The 23,295-nt window shown below is 39.5% G+C and overlaps 2 protein-coding genes across 8 annotated transcripts in view; one reads left to right on the top strand and one right to left on the bottom strand.

Moving 5' to 3' along the window:
* Window positions 1-12,122, bottom strand: part of TUBGCP4 (tubulin gamma complex component 4) — a 52,419-nt gene extending 40,297 nt beyond the window's left edge. For both annotated transcript variants that reach the window (XM_077127671.1, XM_077127672.1), the window contains exons 1-5: window positions 11,770-12,122; window positions 5,892-6,020; window positions 2,613-2,735; window positions 2,232-2,285; window positions 1,705-1,761 (exon numbers count right to left, since the gene is read on the bottom strand). In XM_077127671.1, the coding sequence (XP_076983786.1) occupies window positions 1,705-1,761; window positions 2,232-2,285; window positions 2,613-2,735; window positions 5,892-6,020; window positions 11,770-11,847 (441 nt within the window). In that variant the 5' untranslated portion in view covers window positions 11,848-12,122. The remainder of the gene's footprint in view (window positions 1-1,704; window positions 1,762-2,231; window positions 2,286-2,612; window positions 2,736-5,891; window positions 6,021-11,769) is intronic.
* A 13-nt stretch (window positions 12,123-12,135) lies between these two features.
* Window positions 12,136-23,295, top strand: part of ZSCAN29 (zinc finger and SCAN domain containing 29) — a 40,334-nt gene continuing 29,174 nt past the window's right edge. For 3 of the 6 annotated variants that reach the window (XR_013162361.1, XR_013162360.1, XM_077127665.1), the window contains exons 1-4: window positions 12,136-12,225; window positions 13,193-13,628; window positions 14,097-14,301; window positions 16,251-16,946. Coding sequence is in view for 1 of the 6 variants with exons in the window: in XM_077127665.1 (XP_076983780.1) it covers window positions 13,311-13,628; window positions 14,097-14,301; window positions 16,251-16,946 (1,219 nt within the window). In the remaining 5 variants the exon portion in view is untranslated. Of the gene's footprint in view, window positions 12,241-13,192; window positions 13,629-14,096; window positions 14,302-16,250; window positions 16,947-23,295 lie in introns of those variants that run through there. The other 3 variants (XR_013162362.1, XR_013162363.1, XR_013162364.1) reach the window with 3 other exon arrangements.

Here is a 23,295-nt window from a genome sequence, read left to right as displayed (position 1 = left end):
AGCTAATCACAAATATAAAAGCTTAAGAACATGGAGATTTGAGCTAAACATGTTTAATACATCTGATCATTATGTTGAGAACAGGGTTCTAGGAAACTGAAATAGCAGTTTCTTCTCCTGATGTGATGTTTCAAAGCATTCCTCAGAATTTCTAACTCTGTCCAGAAGAATAAAGACATTCTCCTTACACTGGAGACCTAACTTTCATGCATATGATAAAAACGTGAAAATAGGCAAATTTAACCAATAAACGAACACCTGGGTTTTGCCCAGTTAATCACATAATTCCCAGAAAACTGTGAACCTATAACTTTCTTTCCTTATAAGAATTAATTTTCTTCTTCTCTTCAAGATCCATACTCAAACCCTTAGTACAAATTGTTCTCACTTCCAAGTACCCACAACATTTTTTTTCTTACCCCAACAGCATTCTTGGTATATCTATTAACATTTTCCCTACCTTCATGGACGAGGAGGTGCTTAAGGGCAGGATAATTATATGTTACTTAACTTTGGGTCCCTGAAACTTAGTATAATACCAAAGCAGATATTATCAAATGAATTAATAAAAAATAAGAATCTTCAAAATAAATGTAAAGTAAAATTTATTACTAATATTTCCTTGGTGCTTATCAGACCAAAAGGAAAAAAGGAAAGTTCTCACCTTTTTATTTGCAAAGTCCCCTTCAGAGAATGGTGAGAATGGGGGAAAATTCAACCCCCCCAAGTTGAATTCTTGAAATTCTCACACACAGAGTAGACAACCAAAGCTATAGGCTGCAAAGCTATAGGCTGAGCCCCCAGTCTTGGGGTTTGTTCATATGAAACTTAACCCCCAAAAGGATAGGTCAAGTCTACTTAAAATTAGGCCTAACAGTCACCCTCAAGACAACCTCTTTTGTTGCTCAGATGTGGCCTCTCTCTCCAGCCAACAGAACAAGCAAACTCACCACCCTCCCCCTGTCTACATGGGACATTACTCCCAGGGGTGTGGACCTTCCTGGCAATGTGGGACACAAATCCTAGAAGGAGCTGAGACTCAGCATCAAGGGATTGAGAAACCCTTCTCGACCAAAAGGGGGAAGAGGGAAATGAGATTAAGTGTCAATGGCTGAGAGATTCCAAACAGAGGCAAGAGGTTATCCTGGAGGTTATTCTTACGCATTAAGTAGATATCACCTTGTTATTCAAGATGTAATGGAGAGGCTGGAGGGAACTGGCTGAAAATGTAGAGCTGTGTTCCAGTAGCCATGTTTCTTGAGGATGATTGTATAATGATATAGCTTTCACAATGTGACTGTGTGATTGTGAAAACCTTGTGTCTGATGCTCCTTTTATCTACCTCGTCAACAGACGAGTAGAACATATGGAGTAAAAATAAATAATGGGGGAACAAATGTTAAAATAAATTTAGTTTGAAATGCTAGTGATCAATGAAAGGGAGGGGTAAGGGGTATGGTATGTATAATTTTTTTTCTGTTTTTCTGTTTTTTATTCCTTTTTCTGTTGTCTTTTTATTTCTTTTTCTGAATTGATGCAAATGTTCTAAGAAATGAGCATGATGATGAATATGCAACTATGTGATGATATTGAGAATTACTGATTATATACGTAGAACGGATTGATCATATGTTAAGAATGTGTTTATCATATTTAAAAAAAATTTTAAGTAATAAAAAATTTAAAAAAAAAGAAAGTTCTCACCTTTTGACTTTTGATTTGCTCTACTACAACCATTACAGAGGGAAATAGTAGCTGGAACTGCAAAGTAGAGAATTATTAGGTGAGTATTTAATCTCGGGCAAGAAAAAAAAAAGATTAACTCAGAAAATGCTTTTATTTTTAAATAGTCCATTTCAGGGTAAAGATGGCAATCCCACAGAAAAGCTAAGATAAAGATCCAGAGTACTAAAGCAATTCTGATTGATGTGGGGGTTGGATGCAGATAGGAAGAGGATGGCAGATAACAGTGGTTTTATTTCTGAGAATGGCATAATTGTTAATATTGATGTCATAATTGTTAATATTGATGTCAGTATAGACAGCATTAACCTCACATGTGAAGTTTTGACTAAATTTGGATCTCTTCAAACAGTGTCAATCTAGTAAAGCATATAAAATGCTAGGCTCAGAATTCAGAAGGAAAAAAGTTCTTGAAAACAATATCGTAAATTATATTATCCTAACAATATCAACAGATTCCAAGGTATTCTATAATCTGACCAGCATACCTGATCTAAGGAGTAATTGACATGCGATATGGAGAGATGGGGATCAGCCAGGAACTGCAATAAAAAACACTGTGATTAGGACCTCATACAAAATATCTCAAAAATATCTGAACTGTGAAAACTGGAAGATTATTACTTCTGATTTTCAGATGATGAAAGCAAGGCCAGGGACTCCTATAAATTGACTCCAAAACCTCTGCCATGATTTGTAAGCCACTCTGATCATGTCTTGGGCAATCACGAGAGAAAATTGTCAGGAAATAGCTCATTCTTAACTACCAGACCTGGAAAAAAATAGTTATCAAAAGACATGCCAGATTGAAGAACATGCCCCTAATCTGTTGTCTCAGAGGGCTGTTTCCTCCATCACCTCTTCCTCACCTCTTGTTCCAAATCAAGCAGTGCTTGGCGATAAGGCTGCAAAATTGAATCCAGCCCTGTGCAGAAGGCTCTCAGGTAGATTCCATGTAACCCACCTTGACCTTGCTGAGATGGATGGTGATCCTGAAACCAAACATAGAGAAGTCAGCTTCTCAGTCAGGCCCTGAAAACTGAGAAAGGCATTATTCTTTATTAGCAGTATTGATTTTGCCTAAATAATTCCCTATTAAAGCAGTGTTTCAGTAAGAGGAAAATTGACAGACGATAAAGATTTTGAGATCTGACCTTTTAAAATATGACAATATATTTAATATTTTAATAAATATTTTAATTTTCCAAGCAGACCCAGATGATACATGCACTAGTATAAAACTGTTATGTACCCCAGAAAAGCCAGGTTCTTTATCCTAATTCAATCTTGTGGGGGCAGACCTATTGAAGGTTAGACATCTCTGATTACATTGTTTTCATGGAGAGCAACCCACTCAATTGTGGGCGTGATCTTTTGATTAGATTACTTCCATGGAGATGTGACACATCCAATTGGGGTGTGGCTTTTTGATTAGCTGGAGATGGGACCCCACCCATTCAGGGAGGGTCTTGATTAGTTTACTGGGCTCCTTTAAAAGAAGAAAGATTTTGAGAAACCTGAGAGAGCTGACAGAGACACAGACATTTGGAAATGCTTGCCGTGCCAACAGAGAGAACAGATGCCTAGATATGAACATTTGAGATGCGGAACCCAGAAGACATCATCGTGTGCCTTCCCATGAGATACTAAGCAAGCCAGAATCCAGAGGAGCTAAGTGAAGGCCCATAGACACTTGGAGAGGAAACCACTGGCACCAGATGCTGGAAGCAACAGAACCGGGAACAAGGACCAGCAGATGTCAGCCATGTGCCTTCCCATGTAGTAGACATCAGCCTGTCTTGATTCAAGGTATCTTTCTCTGAATGCCTTAGTTTGGACATTTGTATGGACTTAGAACTGTAAACTTGTAAATTAATAAATTTTCTTTTTAAAAGATGTTCCATTTCTGGCATATTGCATTCTGGGAGCATTTAACAAACTAAAACACTACATATAATCAGTTAATAGTGTTCTAAACTCTCAGTGGGGAGAATTTTCTAGAACTCAGTTCTACTCTATCACTCCCAGCTTAAAACCCTTAGGTGGCTTCTCACTGCTCCAGAATAATATCCAAACTCCTGTCAAGTGACAGACAATGATTTCTGCATTCTGACCCTTACCTATCTTTTCAAAATTATCCTTCACAGCTTCTAATTTCATGTTGTTGTTTCCAAACTACCCACAGTTCACTGTATGTGCCTTGCTTTTATCTCCCACCCCTGTGTGGTTGGACAACACCTACTCTTCCTGCAAGACTCCTTCTCAAGCATCTCCCTTCTTAACCCTCCTTAGGGATTTAGTAGCTCCCCCTTTTTTGCTTTGATAACATCTCTATTGAACTTTTGTTTATATGTCTCTCACACTAAATCAAGAGTTTAGTGGTAGGGACCACACTTTATTAATCTCTGCATCTCAGCTTCCAGCAGGTTCCTGAACTGAGAGTATTCAGTAAACATTTGCTGAATAAATAAAATGACCTCAGTTGTTCTAATGTCTTCTCCTGCTTGGCATTGCAATTCATCAAGAACATGAATCTGAAAGCTAACATGAGGAGTTGTGAGATTCTCTAAAGAGGTTATTTACAAAAACATCTTGTGTCTCAGGAAAGCTGCAGCTTTTTTTGTAGGAGCTTCTTATGTTGTTTTATATGGATTTCTGCAGTCAACAGATGACTAGAGGCTATGATCTGTCTATGGGTACATACAGATTTGGGTGATAAGGGTCTGGTGGCATAGATACACTAGCAGAATGCAACAACAAATGTAGCAGGAAGTTTTGGCTCAGGGTTACAAGGTACAATGTGGCCAGAGGATGCTATACTTCCTACAGATAAACCTTCAAAGCTATAATAAGAACAGCATGGACCCAAGGTGAAGCAGACAGACTGGACTGTTCCCCCTATTATTTATTTTTATTCCATATGTTTTACTCGTCTGTTTGTCCATCCATTTCTTAATTGGATGTCTGCCTTTTAGTTGTTTTGATTAGATTTTAAACTCATGTTTCGCTTAAGATTTTATCTGAATAAAGTTAGTTTGTGAGGATTAGAATCCCAGTTCCAAGGTGAGACATTTTCTCCAACTCCTTTGCCCCATAGATTAGCACTAAGGACTGAGAACTGGTTTATATAATAGGGATCAGAGGGCACTGACTGCATTGTTTCAGAAAAATATTCTTTCTTTTCTTTCTAGAAGACCGCCTCCTTTCTCCTCATTCAGAATCATTCAACTGGGAACTAATCTTCATCACTGAATCAGAACTGCACAATGTGGCAATATTTTTACCTATCGCTGACAGAATTACAGACTATTAAAAATAAAAAAGAGGGTGGGCCATGGTGGCTCAGCAGGCAGAGTTCTCACCTGCCATGCAAGAGACCTGGGTTTGATTCCTGGTCCCAAGCAAATAATAATAACAAATTTCTTCCATTTAAAAAAATTTGAGTGTATACTATTTACTAAGCACTGTGCTGAGCACTTACATGAATTATCTTGTTTTATCCTCAAAGTCCTGTAATATGAGTATTAATATTACCCCCATTTTATAGATAAAGAAACAACTTTAAAAACATTAAGTCCCTGCCTTGCAGTATATAGCCAGTAAGCAGCAAAGAGGGACACAAACATTGACCTTGACACTATACTAACTATACTAATTAATTCATGTTAGTAGATAATGTTTATTAAGTGCTTACTATTAGCTAAGCACGTTTCCTGGTTTAACTTTTGTATTCACAAGTAAGAAGGGTGAAGCATGACACAGATAGAGGCAGAGTGACAAAGGAATTTGAAAGAATAATGCTTTATGTTTTCATCTCTGGAATGGGAACTCTAGTCCAGGCAAACTTATTTAATTCAGGTCTCCTAATAATCAGGCCAAGCATATTTTCTCTTATACCAATCTGATTAAATTGGTCTCTGTGTATCTTTTCCCTTTGTTTGAAGTACAGTCACTGGCCTTTATAGCATACTTCCAGTGATGAGAATTTTATAACTTCTTGAGACTTATTTCACATGAAGTACCAATGGATTCACTGAAAGCTTAATATAGACATGAAACCACAGTTGACTCTGACATCTGAAGAGCTCAGAGGAGGACATGGCTCCTGCCCTCTGGACATGTTCATTCCTCTAAGAACAGGAACTGACCTGTTGCTGCACATGGCCCGTGTACTGTTCAATGAACTCAGTGAAGCGAATGTAGTCTGTGCCAAGCCGGCAGAGTCGATTCAGGACGCTGGTTTCACTGGGGTGGAGAAATGGGAAGTCCTGTGATACCTGCAGGAAGATGACCAATTCTACTGATACCTGCTGTTTGCTGCCCTCTGTTCTTTAAGGAATTTCAAATGCTTCATACTATTCATCTTTTCCCTTTTTGAGTTGCCCCATTTAAGATTGGCAAGTTCTGGAATGCAAAGTTTTCCAAACCATGACAAAGGTGTTGTTCCCCATTACCTGCACAATTATTTACTTATTTACATAGACGTAATATGAAATAGGACAAAAAAAAAAACAATTCAAAATGATGTCTATTAAAAATAAAGTCTCACCCTTATATATCCCAGTGTACTGGGCAGAAAATAAAAAAGAATTTGCAAAGTCCTGTTGAGGGACTGGGAAGAAAAGAAGAAGAAATAAACTTCCCCACCTGGGGAATTCCCTATATTTTCACAAGCATTACAGACTACCAGTTTAAAAAACCAAGCCCTTGATTCTGGGGCTTGCTCTTATGAAACACAGTCCTGCAAAGAAGAGGCTAAGCCTACTTATAATTATGCCCAAGAGTCACTTCCAGAGAACCTCTTTTGTTGCTCAGATGTGGCCTCTCTCTCTAAGCCAACTCTGCAAATAAACTCACTACCCTTCCCCTTATGTGGAATATGACTCCCAGGAGTGTAAATCTCCCTGGCAATGCGGAGCATGATCCCAGGGATGAGCCTGGCCCTGGCATTGTGGGATTGAAAAAGCCTTCTCGATCAAAAGTGGGAAAATAAATGAAACAAAATAAAGTTTCAGGGGCTGAGAGATTTCAAATAGAGTCAAGAGGTCATTCTGGAGGTTATTCTTATGAATTATATAGATATTCCTTTTTAGCTTCTAGTGTATTAGAATAGTTGAAACTGTTGAACTATAATTCAGCAGCCTTGATTCTTTTTTTTTATTGATAAATCTTCACACACATACAGTCCATACATAGTGTACAATAAACGGCTCACAATATCATCACATAGTTGTGAATTCATCACCATGATCATTTTTAGAACATCCGCATCACTCCAGAAAAAGAAATAAAGAAGAAAATACTCATATATCCCATCCCCTCCCTCTCACTGACCACCAGTATTTCAATCTACCCGATTTTGTATCCCCCCCATTATTTATTTATTTTATCCTTATTTTTGAGTCATCTGTCCATACCCTGGAAAAAAGGGGCATCAGACACAATAGCCTTGATTCCTGAAGATGACTGTATACTATATGGCTTTTATGGTGTGACCATATGAATGTGAAAACCTGGTGACTGATACTCCCTTTATTCAGTGTATGGGTAGATGGGTAAGAAAATAAAGACAAAAATAAATAAATAAGAGGGTATGGGATTTTTGGGGGGTGTTCTAAAAAAAAAATTTTTTTTTTGAGTAATGAAAATGTTCTAAAATTGGCTGTGCTGATGAATGCACAACTACATGATGGTACTATGAACCAGTGATTATACACTTTGGATGATTATATAATATGTGACTTTATCTGAAAAAAATTGTATTTTTAAAAAAATGCAATCCTTCCTCCCCAGAGGCAGCCACTGCTATTTATTTCTTATATAGTCATCCAGGGATGGTCTGTAAAGATAATGACATGGCTGCAACAGAGACTCTTTAGCAATGCTGCTCCAACTAGGGTCTGCAGTTTTCAGGGTTTCCTCAGACATATTCTTCTCCCCCTCCCCCCACCCTCATGGGCAGGCACCGAGAATCGAACTTGGGTCTCCAGGATAGCAGGCGAGAACTCTACCTGCTGAGCCACTGTGGCCCACCCTCAGATATATTCTTGAGACTTACAAATTCTCTATGAAATTTTAAATTTTGTTTTCATTTCAATAAAAATCTGAAGTTAATATAAGCATACTGTATGAAGAATCTGTAAAAGCACCTTATAACCAATCATATAAATTTAGTGTCCATATTTGCACTCATATGTTTTAATTTAAATGAAGGCCAAATGATAGCTATATAAAGGTTTTACAGTATTTCATCAAGTAGAAAAAAGTAGTAGGAGAATTTATTCATTCAACTTCTAATGAACACTTACAACCTCCCAGGCACTGTCCTAACATACGAGAAACAATATAGTGAACTAAATCAGATATAGTTACTGTCCCCAAGGAGCTCAGTATATTATATATTCACATTGTAATATATATCGTGCTCTGTGGATGCTGTCTTTAGAAGACAGTAAACGTGGTAATAAATAAACAAAGAAGGAATTTTCTGTTCTTGTTTATAATAATTTGATTACGAATTCATTCAATCATGACATAGTGCCTACCTCATCTTCAGGTTAATAATTTGATGGGTAGCATGGCACACTGTTTAAGAACCTGGTTTTTGGACTCAGCCTGATTGGATATGAATTCCTGTGTTGCCTTTCACTCAAAATTTTAGGCAAGTCACTATCCCTCTCTGTGCTTCAGTTTTCACACCTATAAAGTTGGGATAATAATTGTGAGGATTAAATAAGCTAATAATGTAAAGTATATGTCAAGTGCATAGCAAATACTCAACATGCAAGCAATTTTTATGTGTAAGACAACTCTACCCAGTTTACCCAGTGATACACCTATTAAAATTAGCATTTAAGCACTGCTTGGTGGCAGTTTTAGAAAAGTTCAATGTCTGTCTGATTATTCTGAAAGAACAAAAATCCTTAAAGTTATTGATATCATTTTGTACGACACACTTATATTAACAGGCATTCTTTGAATTAGCATTACTTATGTTCAAACAGAAAAATACAGAGCAGATGTGTCATTCCATTTTTAAACTCAATGTTGACAATTTTGTTTCAGCAAAACAACAGTATATGTCACATTAGATCAGTGGTTCTCAACTTGGTTACTCTCCAAGGGACACTTGGCAATGTCTGAAGACATTTTTGGTTGTCACAACTTGGGGGCTGCTACTGGCATCTAGTAGTGGGTAGGGGCCCAGGATTCCACTAAACAGCTCACAATGCACAGGACAGCCCCCCACAACAATGAATTATCTGGTCCAAACGTGACAATAATGCCAAGGTTGAGAAACTACGCATTAATGTTAATTTGAATTTTACTGATTTAGTAGTTTTGATTATATTTAATTGTAATATTATTTGGCTTTATAGTTAAGAGCAAGCTATGCTTTAGTTTATACATAGCTGTGTGTGTATACATATTCGATATTACAATAAAATAATTTTCATCAACATTGGGTATCCATGACAGTTTTTTCCCCTTTATTCAATTGTAAAAAACACTACTCTGAGAAAGAAAGCAATATTCTCTTTTTTTGGTCACCTTGTTTTCTTCTATAAATATCTAAATACCTACTATGGGGCAGAAGTTGTGCTAGATGCTCCAGGTATAATGATGAAGGCTACCGTGGTCTCTGTTCCATGGGCAATGTATGCAGGGAAAAGGATAAACAGATAAGAACAATAAATAAATCTTAATGATTTGTGGTATTATAAGAGAAATAAACAGGTGGCAGTGATAGAGAACAATAACATAAAAGGAAGATACCTAATTGAAAGAGGTGCCAGGGAAACTTTTTCTGAGGAGGTATCTTTAAAGCTGAGACTAAGAATAAAAAAGAGGAAAGTAACAGAGACTTTTTCATAAAAAAGAAAGGAAGAAGAAAGCTGAATTACTTGTGGTTCCCTTCTCAGCTCCTAGCAGCTACCTCTCCTCTACTCTATTTTAATCTCCTTTTACTTCAGATAGTCAAACATCCAGTAGATACTTAGTGAACATTCTCCGCCTATATGCCTGAAATTGTGCAAAGTTCTATGGAGGAAAAATAAAACACCAATTCAGTCTTCAAAGACCTGTACTAAAAAAGTAACAATTCATGCTCAGATATGACCTCTCTCTCTCTAAGCCCAACTCTGTAAAGAAAATCATTACCCTCCCCCCTATGTAGGACAAGACTCCCAGGGGTGAAAGTCTCTCTGGCAATGTGGGACATGATTCTCAGGGATGACTCTGGCCCTGGCACCATGGAATTGACAATGCCTTCCTGACCACAAGGGGGAAAAAGAAATGTAACAAAATAAGGTATCAGTGGCTAACAGAGCTCAAGTAGAGTAGAGAGGCTATTCTGGAGGCTACTCTTAGGTAACTTTCAGCTAGCTATTGCTAATAGCCATGTTTTGCCAAACTCAATCAACATCATTCCTGTTAACCTAAAAAATATCTAGGCTCTATTTGAGATTCTACGAAAGTTTCACATGTGAACATTACTTTCCAGAAACCTACAATCTCCAGGTAGTTCCTAGGCCAGATAAGACCTGAAACGCAGAGGGGCTAGCCTCTTCAAGAATATCAACGAGTTTCATGCACTTATCCCATATTATCAATACCCTTTCCAGCATGAAAAAGTTAGAATGGGAAGAGCACAAATACTCTTAAAGATTGGGCGAAGGATCAAAGGAGAAGGAGGAGTTACAACAGAGAAGATAGGATTTAACAAATGAGTATGACTACTGAATCACTGTATAGATATTCCTTTTAGTCTTTGGTGTCTTGAAGCAGCTAGAAGGAAAAACCTGAAATTGTTGAACTGTAACCCATACCAAACTTTGAAATCTGCTCAATAACTGCTTGTTACAATGTACTTTGGAATTTATTGCTTTTTTGTATATACAATATACTTCACAATTTTAAAATGTTAAAAAAGTAACAATTCAAACTCTACCATACAAATTTTCAACTCGCTTATTTTTTTAAGGAAACCTCACCTAAATTCCCAACCTGCAAACATAAATTTATAAAAACAAGAGGAATCTGTTTGATTTATACGTTTTATAAACTATAATGTAATTTTTCTGCTCTTCCACAACCTATAACGTCAGTTAACATAATAATGGCACAACTTTGTGACCACACAGACCCAGATTCAATTTGTCACCACTAGGACTCCAGGTATGAAGTTCTGAGCTTCAGCTTGCTCAGTTGTAAGCTGGGGCTCACAATATCTAACTTCTCAAGTGATTGCGAGTACTGGATAACATTAGGGGAAGCAGAAATAGGTAAGAATAGTTCAGATAACTGGAGGCAGAACGACCTGGGTTCAAAGCCAGGCTCTGCTAATTACTAATCAACTACGTGACGCCGAGAGTTACATAATATTGACTCTAGGTTCAGCTGTAAAATAGAGACTGGTGGGTGTGAGGATTAAATGAGATAATGCATATGTAAAATGTCTAACACATAGCACTTCATACAGCCCTGATTACACTTCCACCTATTGCGGAAATTACTCCTTTCCGAGTAATAAGTGGAACACATCAGATGCTCTCATTCATTTCTTCATTCAACAAAATTTGCTGAGCACGTGTCAAGCGCTGTGTATTTGGGCCGGCCTTCAAAATTCAGTTCGAAGCACAGTGCAAGTGTAAAAATGGGAGAAAGTGACTCTTTCACCTTTTTTCCTCCTCCTCTTTCACTTTTACATGCAGTTCTCCAGCTCCTCAGGTTCGGACACTAGACCCTTAGGCCCCTTGAGTCTCACGTCCCCCGCCAGGGTGAGGCCTCTCAGGATCTGCCCTCAGTTTCCCCCAGAACGGCCTCTAACCCGGAGGCCCCTCGGGCATCGGACTCCAGTTACCAGTTCAGGGGCACGCCCCTTCAACCACAGCGCCTGCAAGTCTCGCTTTCTCCACACCCTCAGACTCCACCCCAGGCTCTGGCTCAGGTCCCGGGAATATATGCTCGTTACTTCCCGCGCTCAGGTCCCGGGAATATATGCTCGTTACTTCCCGCGCTCCTTACCTGGAGGCCACTTCGTTTGTTCCAGGTGAAAATGGACCCCGGATACCCGCTCAGAGCCAAAAGCAATTCGTGGATCATTCCCACGGAGGAACGCGAGTCCTTGGATACGTCACCCTCTCCTCCGGCGTCCCTCCAGAAGACCACGGAGGCGACGCTCCCTCCTTGGCGAACGCACAAGCCCGTGAGCGGGAAGGTTCTCCTCAATGAGGCCCACGGATAGAACTGCTGCGGGAAAAGCAGATGGGAAACCCGACAGAGGTCTGCGCGCCGAGCACCGGAAGTGCACGGCGATCCGCCGGGCCAGCCGGCTCTCTAGCTACAGTCTCCGCGGGAGATGGAGGCGCCTTGGCTGCTCGCGCATGCGCCTTTTGTGTCCCGAGTCTCCCGCTCGGACTTCCGGTTTGGGAGCTGGACTGGGAGGCTGGAGAGCTGGGGCTGGGGCCGGACCCGAAGTGGGTGAGGTTGTCCTGGGTAGGGATGCGAGTGGGTTAAAGGACAGCCCCTGAGGGAGACGCTCCCAGGGGTGGGCCGGGGGGGGCGCTCTTAGGGTGCCTTAGGCCGATTGAAGGCCTCTAGAAGGGACTTCACGGGGGCTCCAAAAGTGACCCGGCCAGAGGGAGCCAAGACAAAGAGGCCGGAACCCCTTACCCGCCCCTGCTTAAGCTGAGCCCCGCGCCCGCGAACCCCGCAGCACTCGGAGGCTCTGGTCAGCACCAGAACTCATCATTCCCAGGAAACCCATCACCACTGCCCTCTCCAACTCCTCCACCAACTCGATGTTACTCTCTCCAAGTCTGCTCGGCCTTAGTTTCAGGAGCCTAAGCCAACTTTAGATGCGCATGGTTTCCTTTCAGTAGCTCCCGAGTCCTTGTTGAGCAGTTTACTAATGCTCTGAGGGAGAAACAAAGATCCGATATTCAGTAATTGATTTTTCTCTGGGATGGAAATTGGTAGTTGTGAAGTTGAAAGGGGCGGGGCGGGGCGGGGCGGACTCAGAGGGCCTCAGGGAGGACTGCGAGGGTCCTGGGAGAGATCATCTGCAACCCGCTGGACAGAGACTTTCCATGGCTTTCAGCAGGTCGTGAATTGCCTTTAGATCCTCCCGAGCTCCAAGTCTCCCATATGGTTCAAATTCACTGTCATTGGTCAGGGGAGCTAAATAGTACCAGATAAGGGGGATGTGGGACAGGACCCCACACAATACTATTCTCTGCTGCTTCCCCGGGGCTGTCCTGGACGTCACCCACAAAAGGCAGCTTTTGAAAGGTCCCACTCCTTTATGCTCATAGTGTTGGCTTGCTGCTCTGAAGATGGTGCTACCTCAGATGGCCACTTGGAGCATATGGGAAGTCAGGCCAATCCTGACAAGACTTTAGGCATATAAATATATTCCTTCTGATAGTGCCATCTCTCTCTATTATAGGAACAAACTCCTCTCACAGAGAGAGAGTCTTCTGCAGGTGCTTCTCCAAGGACATGGGAAAATAGGTGTAGGCCCTGGAACCCAGACTTAAGTGGAGGGAAGCTGCTTTCTGCTATGAATGATGGCCAAACCCACTTTGAGAGGGAATGGCACTAACTCTGAGACCTTCCGCCAGCGCTTCAGGAGATTCCATTACCAGGAGGTGGCTGGGCCCCGGGAGGCTTTCAGCCAACTCTGGGAACTTTGCTGTCGGTGGCTAAGGCCGGAGGTGCGCACCAAGGAGCAGATTGTAGAATTGTTGGTGCTAGAGCAGTTCCTGACCATCTTACCTGGGGAGATCCAGAATTGGGTACAGGAGCAATGTCCAGAAAGTGGAGAGGAGGCAGTGGCTCTGGTAGAAGATTTAGAAAGAAAGCCTGGAAGACCTGGACGTTCGGTGAGAAGGGAGAGGGAATTCAGAAATGTGTGATTGGAAAGGGGCAAGGGTAAAGGGCCAGATAAATATATAGATAGTTTTAAAGAAGGGCATAGTCCCTTTTTGCAATTTTAACTGCAACAGGTAAGTTTTTCGGATAGAGCTTGTCTGGAAATTTTACCTGGGTGTACCTTTACCTACCCTGCCATAATGAGTTATTCGTGGTTTCTTACTTAATAGGGAAGACAGAGGGATTTTTCTTTTTCTAGCCTGTAGTTGGGTTTATTGTTTTGATCTTTTCCTTCTAGAGTTCAGCTGCTCTAAGCTAACAGTAATGGAATGAGACCCATGTTCAGTATTATCTCCTCCCCCTATAATCGCAGCCGTGTCCCAGAGGATGCTCTCTTTTGGGGTATTAACTAATCTCCTTTGGGAATGCCCCCCCCCCACTACGACCATGCAGTGACAATTAATGGGGGTTGTTTCTAGGTCACAGTCTCTGTGAAGGGGCAGGAAGTGCGCTTGGAGAAGATGACACCCCTGAAATCATCACGGGAGTTATTAAGTGTTCGGCAGGAGTCAGTGGAACCCCAGTCCAGGGGTGTACCCAAGAAAGAGAGGGCGAGAAGCCCAGACCTGGGACCACAGGAGCAGATGAACCCAAAGGAGAAGCTCAGACCTTTTCAAAGGAGCGGTGAGGAGTAGATTCATGTGGGAAGATAGCATACCATTCTAACTGGGGAAGTAAGGTTGGGAATAGAAAGTGGGAAAGGGATTTCAGGAATAAGTGGAAAATTGTAGAATATGCAGATGTTGGGGACCTCCTGAAGACATGTAATTTAGCCCTCTGCCTACAGTATTTTTATATTTCTACTTTTGATAAATCTGCTAGAGGATGGCTCCATAGTTTTATCAGAATTTGGAACTATTTTATTTCCTTTTGGTAATGATGACAGTGGGTCACTATTTTCTAGATAAAACTTATTTTCTATACTTGAAGACCCAGCTTCTTTTATTCATTTTCCTTCTTCATATAAAACTATATTTGTTGTTTAAGCTTTGCCCCTGAAGCTGAATTCTTCAGACTTAAGTTTTTTTCTTACTCTCCTCTATAACCTTTAAGTTCACCAGATGTCATGTTATTTGTGGAGAACTATTCCAGTGAGTGTCTGGTAGGTAGAGATAGAATGAGAGCTTTTCTTTCACAATTTTGCTACATTTTCTTTTAGTATAGTCCAATTTAGGATTATTTGATCATTCTTGTTCACGTGGTAACTTCCAGGACTCTTATCACTTTCTCTATTACAAGTGTGCCTAGTTGCTAATTCTTGTACTTGATTTTGTAGAACTTGTTTTTCTTCTTTGTACTCTATTGAACTCCATTTTGCAAATTACTTTGTTCTTTAACTTTTTGAGGCTATTTTGAATTCTAATCTTATCGTCCAAGATCTTAGCCTTCTCAACCAGTTTGGTAATGGTCTTTATCTCATCATCCAGATCAAATGCCTGAACCACACACCAGACTTGCAGGTTAATCAGAAAGTGGTTTTTGAATACCTACCACGTGCTCAAAACCTTGCAGAGTACTCTGTGCAATAAGAAGAGGTGCCTGTCTTCAAAGATCTTACAGTATGATTGAGGACGCACAGCAAATTATAAATACGTGCTGAACAGAATTGTATTGAAACAGTGCCAAACAATGACTTACCACTCAGTTGTGTACTATATCTGTTTGGCAGAGTGAGAGATAAGGTAGGGATGGTGTAGGGAAAACTTGAGGGCACTGGTATATAGAACTTCTAGAAGGATGGGTTCAATATGATAGGACGGAATTAAAGGAAAAGTACAGAATGGTGGATAAAAGGTATGCTGTGCTCTGGAGAGAACAGTCTAATATGCATGGAGAGTGTGTGGTAGGCAATAAGGTTAAGATTCAATAAGTAGGATAAGGCTAGATTCTGATCTCAGAAACTGCAGGGGAGTTTAAATTGGATGAGGTTAAGATTTAGAGAGTTGATGAAAGTTCTGAGCAAGAAGAGATGTGATGGGAATGGTGTTCACAACACACTAATTTGGCAGCAATAGTATTTTAATTGAGGAAGTGAGGGCCTGAAGCGAGGTAAGGCAGTGACTGACTACTGTGGTTATCCGGGTGTGACGGGATAAGGAGTCTAGACTTGGATAGTGCCAATAAAATTAGAGCAGAAGGACATACTAAGGGAAATGCCTTTAGACCTTGGTAGACAATCCCCTATTTCCCACCCTTGAGATTACACAGAGTTTAATTCTTTAGCCCCAGATGAAGCAACTGTAGGAGACAGGAGGTGACTGTTCCCAACAGCATTAGGACTTGCATACAAGTGGTGGTCAGAAGCCGTAGGGAGCAACTTGGAATAGAATTATCTGCTCTGAGCATACAACAGGATCTCTTCATCTCTAGTCACCCTGCTCTGGAAAAGGAAATCTTTCTCATGTTTTAAGGTTTCCAGTATTTTTACTTTCCTCAACAAAGTGAACTTTCTGGAAACATTTCCCTAGATGCTTTCCTTATAATCATCTTGATAAAAAAGACAGGACTAAACTCACAGGTGTTTTATGAGCAGTCCAAACTATGATATCCTTTGTTTACTTCCCTGCAAGCAGGATTTCCATTTCCTAAATATGGTGTGGCCTCCAGGCTGGAGCAAGGAGAGCCATGGATCCCAGATCTGCTGGGCTCCAAGGAGAGGGAATTCCCAAGAGGCGATCATACAGGAGATAGACGAATGCATGCTGATCTGTTACCAAAAAGGAGAGAGAGAAGAAGCTGGGTGGAACAGGATCCCTGGGGCTTTGAGGATGAGAAGGTGGCAGGGGTACACTGGGGCTATGAAGAAACCAAAACTCTCCTCGCAATTCTCAGCCAGACTGAGTTTTATGAGGCTCTTAGGAACTGTCATCGAAACAGCCAAGTATATGGGGCTGTGGCTGAGCGACTCCGGGAGTATGGCTTCTTCCGGACCCTGGAACAGTGTCGGACCAAGTTCAAAGGTCTCCAGAAGAGCTATCGCAAAGTCAAGAGTGGCCACCCACCTGAGACCTGCCCCTTCTTTGAAGAGATGGAAGCCCTAATGAGTGCCCAGGTCATTACCCTGCCCAGTAATGGCCTGGAAGAGGCAGCCTCTCACTCTGGCCTGGTGGGAAGCGATGCTGAGACTGAGCCAGAGCAAGGGGGCTGGCAGCATGAGGAGAAAGAAGAGGCCACAGCTGAGGAGTCTGACCATGAGGAAATAGGCCCAGAGGCCACCCCTCAGGACCCTGACAGCTCATCTGCACCAGTTCTGTTCCGAAGCCCGAGTGGTAAGAGGCTTTTCTTGTTGGTGTTTTGGGATTAGACCTGGGGAGGAAGGAGACTGGATGTGGAGTCAGGAAGCTTTATGTCACCTGGGAACTTTTTTGTCACCTAGGGAACAAAGGGACACTTCTCAGTTCTATGTTCATTTTATTTTTTGTGGGAAAATCAGTGAGATAGTAGTTGGAAGGGAATGATTTTAGATTTTTGAAAGAATTACACTTAGAAAATTCAAGAGAGTCCCGAAAAGGAATATTATTTCTTCCATTTCTTTGTTAAAAATTTTTTTCCTGATTATGAAGTGATTGTGGGCCCATTGAGAAAAACTTGGCACTATATTAATTTTAAGGAGAACTACCATTTACTGAGCACCTAATATGAACTCGGAGCTTTACAGACTTTATCTTTTACTGTCCCATATCTCACAGTCCGTCTATTATTCATTCATTTTTATTTAGACTAGCATAGTGAAGGATTGCCCAAAGTACATTCTGAGGAGCACAGACTTCCCACAAAAAGGGGCTCTGTAGCTAAATTTGGGAAACATTTCATACCAGTCTCCTCTTGGAGATTTGTAAAACACATTGGTATTTTAATAGCACTGGGAAGTCCTTAAGTAAGAAAGCTTGCTTAACGTTTTATTTTGAAACATAATTTGCCTGTGGAACTCTTTTTAAAGTATCAGCTAATATGTAATTTGTAATACTATCGTATTATGGAAAGAGCACCAAAGTATAAGTCAGGAGATTTTGATTCTAGTCCTGATTACTACTAATCAACTGAATAACCTTGACAGATATTGAACAATTCTAACATTTTCATTTCCTCAACTGTAAAATGGAGGATGATGGCAGGACTGCATCTCTAAAGTTGTAGTTCCACTGTGAACATTGATCTTTTTCTTCCATTTGTTATATGTCTGATTTAATTTTAGTTCTATTCTAGCCTTCTTGTCTTCTACACTTCTACCTTTTACTTATTTCTCTATTCTTTTTTTTTATGCTGAAAAGTATTTCTCACTAAGTCCATTTTTATTTAGTTAATATAAACAACAAATTCCATGTTTTTGAATAAAATATAAAACCATAAGAAGTTTAATTATTTCATTTCCATATCATGTAGAGCCTATCATAACCCAAGAGAGAAATTGGCCTTAGTTTACACAATTTGCTGCTGCTCCATCTCTAATCTTCTCTAGTGAACATTTCCTTTTTTTTTAATTAAAAAAAATTAACTAACACAACATTTAGAAATCATTCCATTCTACATATACAATCAGTAATTCTTAATATCATCACATAGATGCATATTCATCATTTCTTAGTACATTTGCATCGATTCAGAAAAAGAAATAGAAAGACAACAGAAAAAGAAATAAAACGATAATAGAGAGAAAAAAATTTTTTTAATTAAAATAATAATAATAATAAAAAAAAACTATACCTCAGATGCAGCTTCATTCAGTGTTTTAACATAATTACATTACAATTAGGTAGTATTGTGCTGTCCATTTCTGAGTTTTTGTATCCAATCTTATTGCACAGTCTGTATCCCTTCAGCTCCAATTACCCATTATCTTACCCTATTTCTATCTCCTGATGGCCTCTGTTACCAGTGACATATTCCAAGTTTATTCTCTACTGTCGGTTCACATCAGTGGGACCATACAGTATTTGTCCTTTAGTTTTTGGCTAGTCTCACTCAGCATAATGTTCTCTAGGTCCATCCATGTTATTACATGCTTCATAAGTTTATTCTGTCTTAAAGCTGCATAATATTCATCGTATGTATATACCATAGTTTGTTTAGCCACTCGTCTGTTGATGGACATTTTGGCTGTTTCCATCTCTTTGCAATTGTAAATAATGCCGCTATAAACATTGGTGTGCAAATGTCCGTTTGTGTCTTTGCCCTTAAGTCCTCTGAGTAGATACCTAGCAATGGTATTGCTGGGACATATGGCAATTCTATATTCAGCTTTTTGAGGAACCGCCAAAATGCCTTCCACAATGGTTGCACCATTTGACATTCCCACCAACAGTGGATAAGTGTGCCTCTTTCTCCACATCCTCTCCAGCACTTGTCATTTTCTGTTTTGTTGATAATGGCCATTCTGGTGGGTGTGAGATGATATCTCATTGTGGTTTTGATTTGCATTTCTCTAATGGCCAGGGACATTGAACATCTCTTCATGTGCATTTTGGCCCTTTGTATTTCCTCTTCTGAGAGGTGTCTGTTCAAGTCTTTTTCCCATTTTGTAATTGGATTGTCTGTCTTTTTGTTGTTGAGTTGAACAATCTCTTTATAAATTCTGGATACTAGACCTTTATCTGATATGTCATTTCCAAATATTGTCTCCCATTGTGTAGGCTGTCTTTCTACTTTCTTGATGAAGTTCTTTGATGCACAAAAGTGTTTAATTCTGAGGAGCTCCCATTTATTTCTTTCTTTCTTCAGTGCTCTTGCTTTAGGTTTAAGGTCCATAAAACCGCCTCCAATTGTAAGTTTCATAAGATATCTCCCTACATTTTCCTCTAACTGTTTTATGGTCTTAGACCTAATGTTTAGATCTTTGATCCATTTTGAGTTAACTTTTGTATAGGGTGTAAGATACGGGTCCTCTTTCATTCTTTTGCATATGGATATCCAGTTCTCTAGGCACCATTTATTGAAGAGACTGTTCTGTCCCAGGTGAGTTGGCTTGACTGCCTTATCAAAGATCAAATGTCCATAGATGAGAGGGTCTATATCTGAGCACTCTATTCGATTCCATTGGTCGATATATCTATCTTTATGCCAGTACCATGCTGTTTTGACCACTGTGGCTTCATAATATGCCTTAAAGTCAGGCAGCGTGAGACCTCCAGCTTCATTTTTTTTCCTCAAGATGTTTTTAGCAATTCGGGGCACCCTGCCCTTCCAGATAAATTTGCTTATTGGTTTTTCTATTTCTGAAAAATAAGTTGTTGGGATTTTATTGGTATTGCATTGACTCTGTAAATCAATTTAGGTAGAATTGACATCTTAACTATATTTAGTCTTCCAGTCCATGAACACGGTATGCCCTTCCATCTATTTAGGCCTTCTGTGATTTCTTTTAACAGTTTCTTATAGTTTTCTTTGTATAGGTCTTCTCTCTCTTTAGTTAAATTTATTCCTAAATATTTTATTCTTTTGGTTGCAATTGTAAATGGAATTCTTTCTTGATTTCCCCCTCAGCTTGTTCATTACTAGTGTACAGAAACACTAAGATTTTTGAATGTTGATCTTGTAACCTCCTACTTTGCTGTACTCATTTATTAGCTCTAGTAGTTTTGCTGTGGATTTTTCCGGGTTTTCGACGTATAGTATCATATCATCTGCAAACAGTGATAGTTTTACTTCTTCCTTTCCAATTTTGATGCCTTGTATTTCTTTTTCTTGTCTAATTGCTCTGGCTAGACCCTCCAATACAGTGTTGAATAACAGTGGTGATAATGGACATCCTTGTCTTGTTCCTGATCTTAGGGGGAAAGTTTTCAATTTTTCCCCATTGAGGATGATATTAGCTGTGGGTTTTTCATATATTCCCTCTATCATTTTAAGGAAGTTCCCTTGTATTCCTATCCTTTGAAGTGTTTTCAACAGGAAAGGATGTTGAATCTTGTCAAATGCCTTCTCTGCATCAATTGAGATGATCATGTGATTTTTCTGCTTTGATTTGCTGATATGGTGTATTACATTAATTGATTTTCTTATGTTGAACCATCCTTGCATACCTGGGATGAATCCTACTTGGTCATGATGTATAATTCTTTTAATGTGTTGCTGGATTCGATTTACTAGAATTTTGTTGAGGATTTTTGCATGTATATTCATTAGAGAGATTGGTCTGTAGTTTTCTTTTTTTGTAATATCTTTGCCTGGTTTTGGTATGAGGGTGATGTTGGCTTCATAGAATGAATTAGGTAGCTTTCCCTCCACTTCGTTTTTTTGAAGAGTTTGAGCAGGGTTGGTACTAATTCTTTCTGGAATGTTTGGTAGAATTCACATGTGAAGCCGTCTGGTTCTGGACTTTTCTTTTTGGGAAGCTTTGTAATGACTGATTCAATTTCTTTACTTGTGATTGGTTTGTTGAGGTCATCTATTTCTTCTTGAGTCAAAGTTGGTTTTTCATGCCTTTCTAGGAACTTGTCCATTTCATCTACATTGTTGTATTTATTAGCATAAAGTTGTTCATAGTATCCTGTTATTACCTCCTTTATTTCTGTGAGGCCAGTGGTTATGTCTTCTCTTCCATTTCTGATCTTATATATTTGCGTCCTCTCTCTTCTTCTTTTTGTCAGTCTTGCTAAGGGCCCATCAATCTTGTTGATTTTCTCATAGAACCAACTTCTGGTCTTATTGATTTTCTCTATTGTTTTCATTTATTTTTGCTCTAATCTTTGTTATTTCTTTCCTTTTGCTTGCTTTGGGGTTAGTTTGCTGTTCTTTCTCCAGTTCTTCCAAGTGGACAGTTAATTCCCGAATTTTTGCCCTTTCTTCTTTTTTGATATAGGCATTTAGGGCAATAAATTTCCCTCTTAGCACTGCCTTTGCTGCATTCCATAGGTTTTGATATGTTGTGTTTTCATTTTCATTCGCCTCGAAATATTTACTAATTTCTCCCTTGACCCACTGGTTGTTTAAGAGTGTGTTGTTGAGCCTCCACGTATTTGTGAATTTTCTGGCACTCCCCCTATTATTGATTTCCAATGTCATTCCTTTATGATCTGAGAAAGTGTTGTGTATGATTTCAATCTTTTTAAATTTTTTGAGACTTGCTTTGTGACCCAGCATATGGTCTATCTTTGAGAATGATCCATGAGGCTTGAGAAAAAGGTGTATCCTGCTGTTGTGGGGTGTAATGTCCTATAAATGTCTGTTAAGTCTAGCTCATTTATTGTAATATTCAAATTCTCTGTTTCTTTATTGATCCTCTGTCTAGATGTTCTGTCCATTGAAGAGAGTGGTGAATTGAAGTCTCCAACTATTATGGTAGATGTGTCTATTTCCCTTTTCAGTATTTGTAGTGTATGCCTCACGTATTTTGGGGCATTCTGGTTCGGTGTGTAAATATTTATGATTGTTATGTCTTCTTGTTTAATTGTTCCTTTTATTAGTAGATAGTATCCTTCTTTGTCTCTTTCAACTGTTTTACATTTGAAGTCTAATTTGTTGGATATTAGTATAGCTACTCCTGCTCTTTTCTGGTTGTTATTTGCATGAAATATCTTTTCCCAACCTTTCACTTTCAACCTGTGTTTATCTTTGGGTCTAAGATGTGTTTCCTGTAGACAGCATATAGAAGGATCCTGTTTTTTAATCCATTCTGCCAGTCTGTGTCTTTTGATTGGGGAATTCAGTCCATTAACATTTAGTGTTATTACTGTTAGGTTAATACTTTCCTCTACCATTTTGCCTTTTGTATTATATATATCATATCTGATTTTCCTTCTTTCTACACTCTTCTCCACACCTCTCTCTTCTGTTTTTTCGTATCTGACTCTAGTACTCCCTTTAGTATTTCTTGCAGAGCTGGTCTCTTGGTCACAAATTCTCTCAGTGACTTTTTGTCTGAAAATGTTTTAATTTCTCCCTCATTTTTGCAGGACAATTTTGCTGGATATAGAAGTCTTGGTTGGCAATTTTTTTCTTTTAGTAATTTAAATATATCATCCCATTGTCTTCTTGCTTCCATGATTTCTGCTGAGAAATCTACACATACTCTTGTTGGGTTTCCCTTGTATGTGATGGATTGCTTTTCTCTTGCTGCTTTCCAGATCCTCTCTTTCTCTTTGACCTCTGACATTCTAACTAGTAAGTGTCTTGGAGAACGCCTATTTGGATCTATTCTCTTTTGGGTGTGCTACACTTCTTGGATCTGTAATTTTAGGTCTTTCATAAGAGTTGGGAAATTTTCAGTGATAATTTCTTCCATTAGTTTTTCTCCTCCTTTTCCCTTCTCTTCTCCTTCTGGGACTCCCACAACACATATATTTGTGCGCTTCATATTATCATTCAGTTCCCTGAGCCCCTGCTCAAAATCTCCCATTCTTTTCCCTATAGTTTCTGTTTCTTTTTGGATTTCAGATGTTCCATCCTCCAGTTCACTAATTCTAACCTCTCTCTCTTGAAATCTACCATTGTAGGTTTCCATTGTTTTTTTCATCTCTTCTACTGTATCTTTCATTCCCATAAGTTCTGTGATTTGTTTTTTCAGACTTTCCATTTCTTCTTTTTGTTCATCCCATGCCTTCTTCATACCTCCCTCAATTTACTGATTTGGCTTTTGAAGAGGTTTACCATTTCTGTTCATATATTCAGAATTAGTTGTCT

This window comes from Tamandua tetradactyla, chromosome 14, assembly GCF_023851605.1.
Source record: "Tamandua tetradactyla isolate mTamTet1 chromosome 14, mTamTet1.pri, whole genome shotgun sequence".
Taxonomy (NCBI): domain Eukaryota; kingdom Metazoa; phylum Chordata; class Mammalia; order Pilosa; family Myrmecophagidae; genus Tamandua; species Tamandua tetradactyla.
Note: the sequence above shows the minus strand (reverse complement) of the source record. Positions and strands in the feature narration are given on the sequence as shown.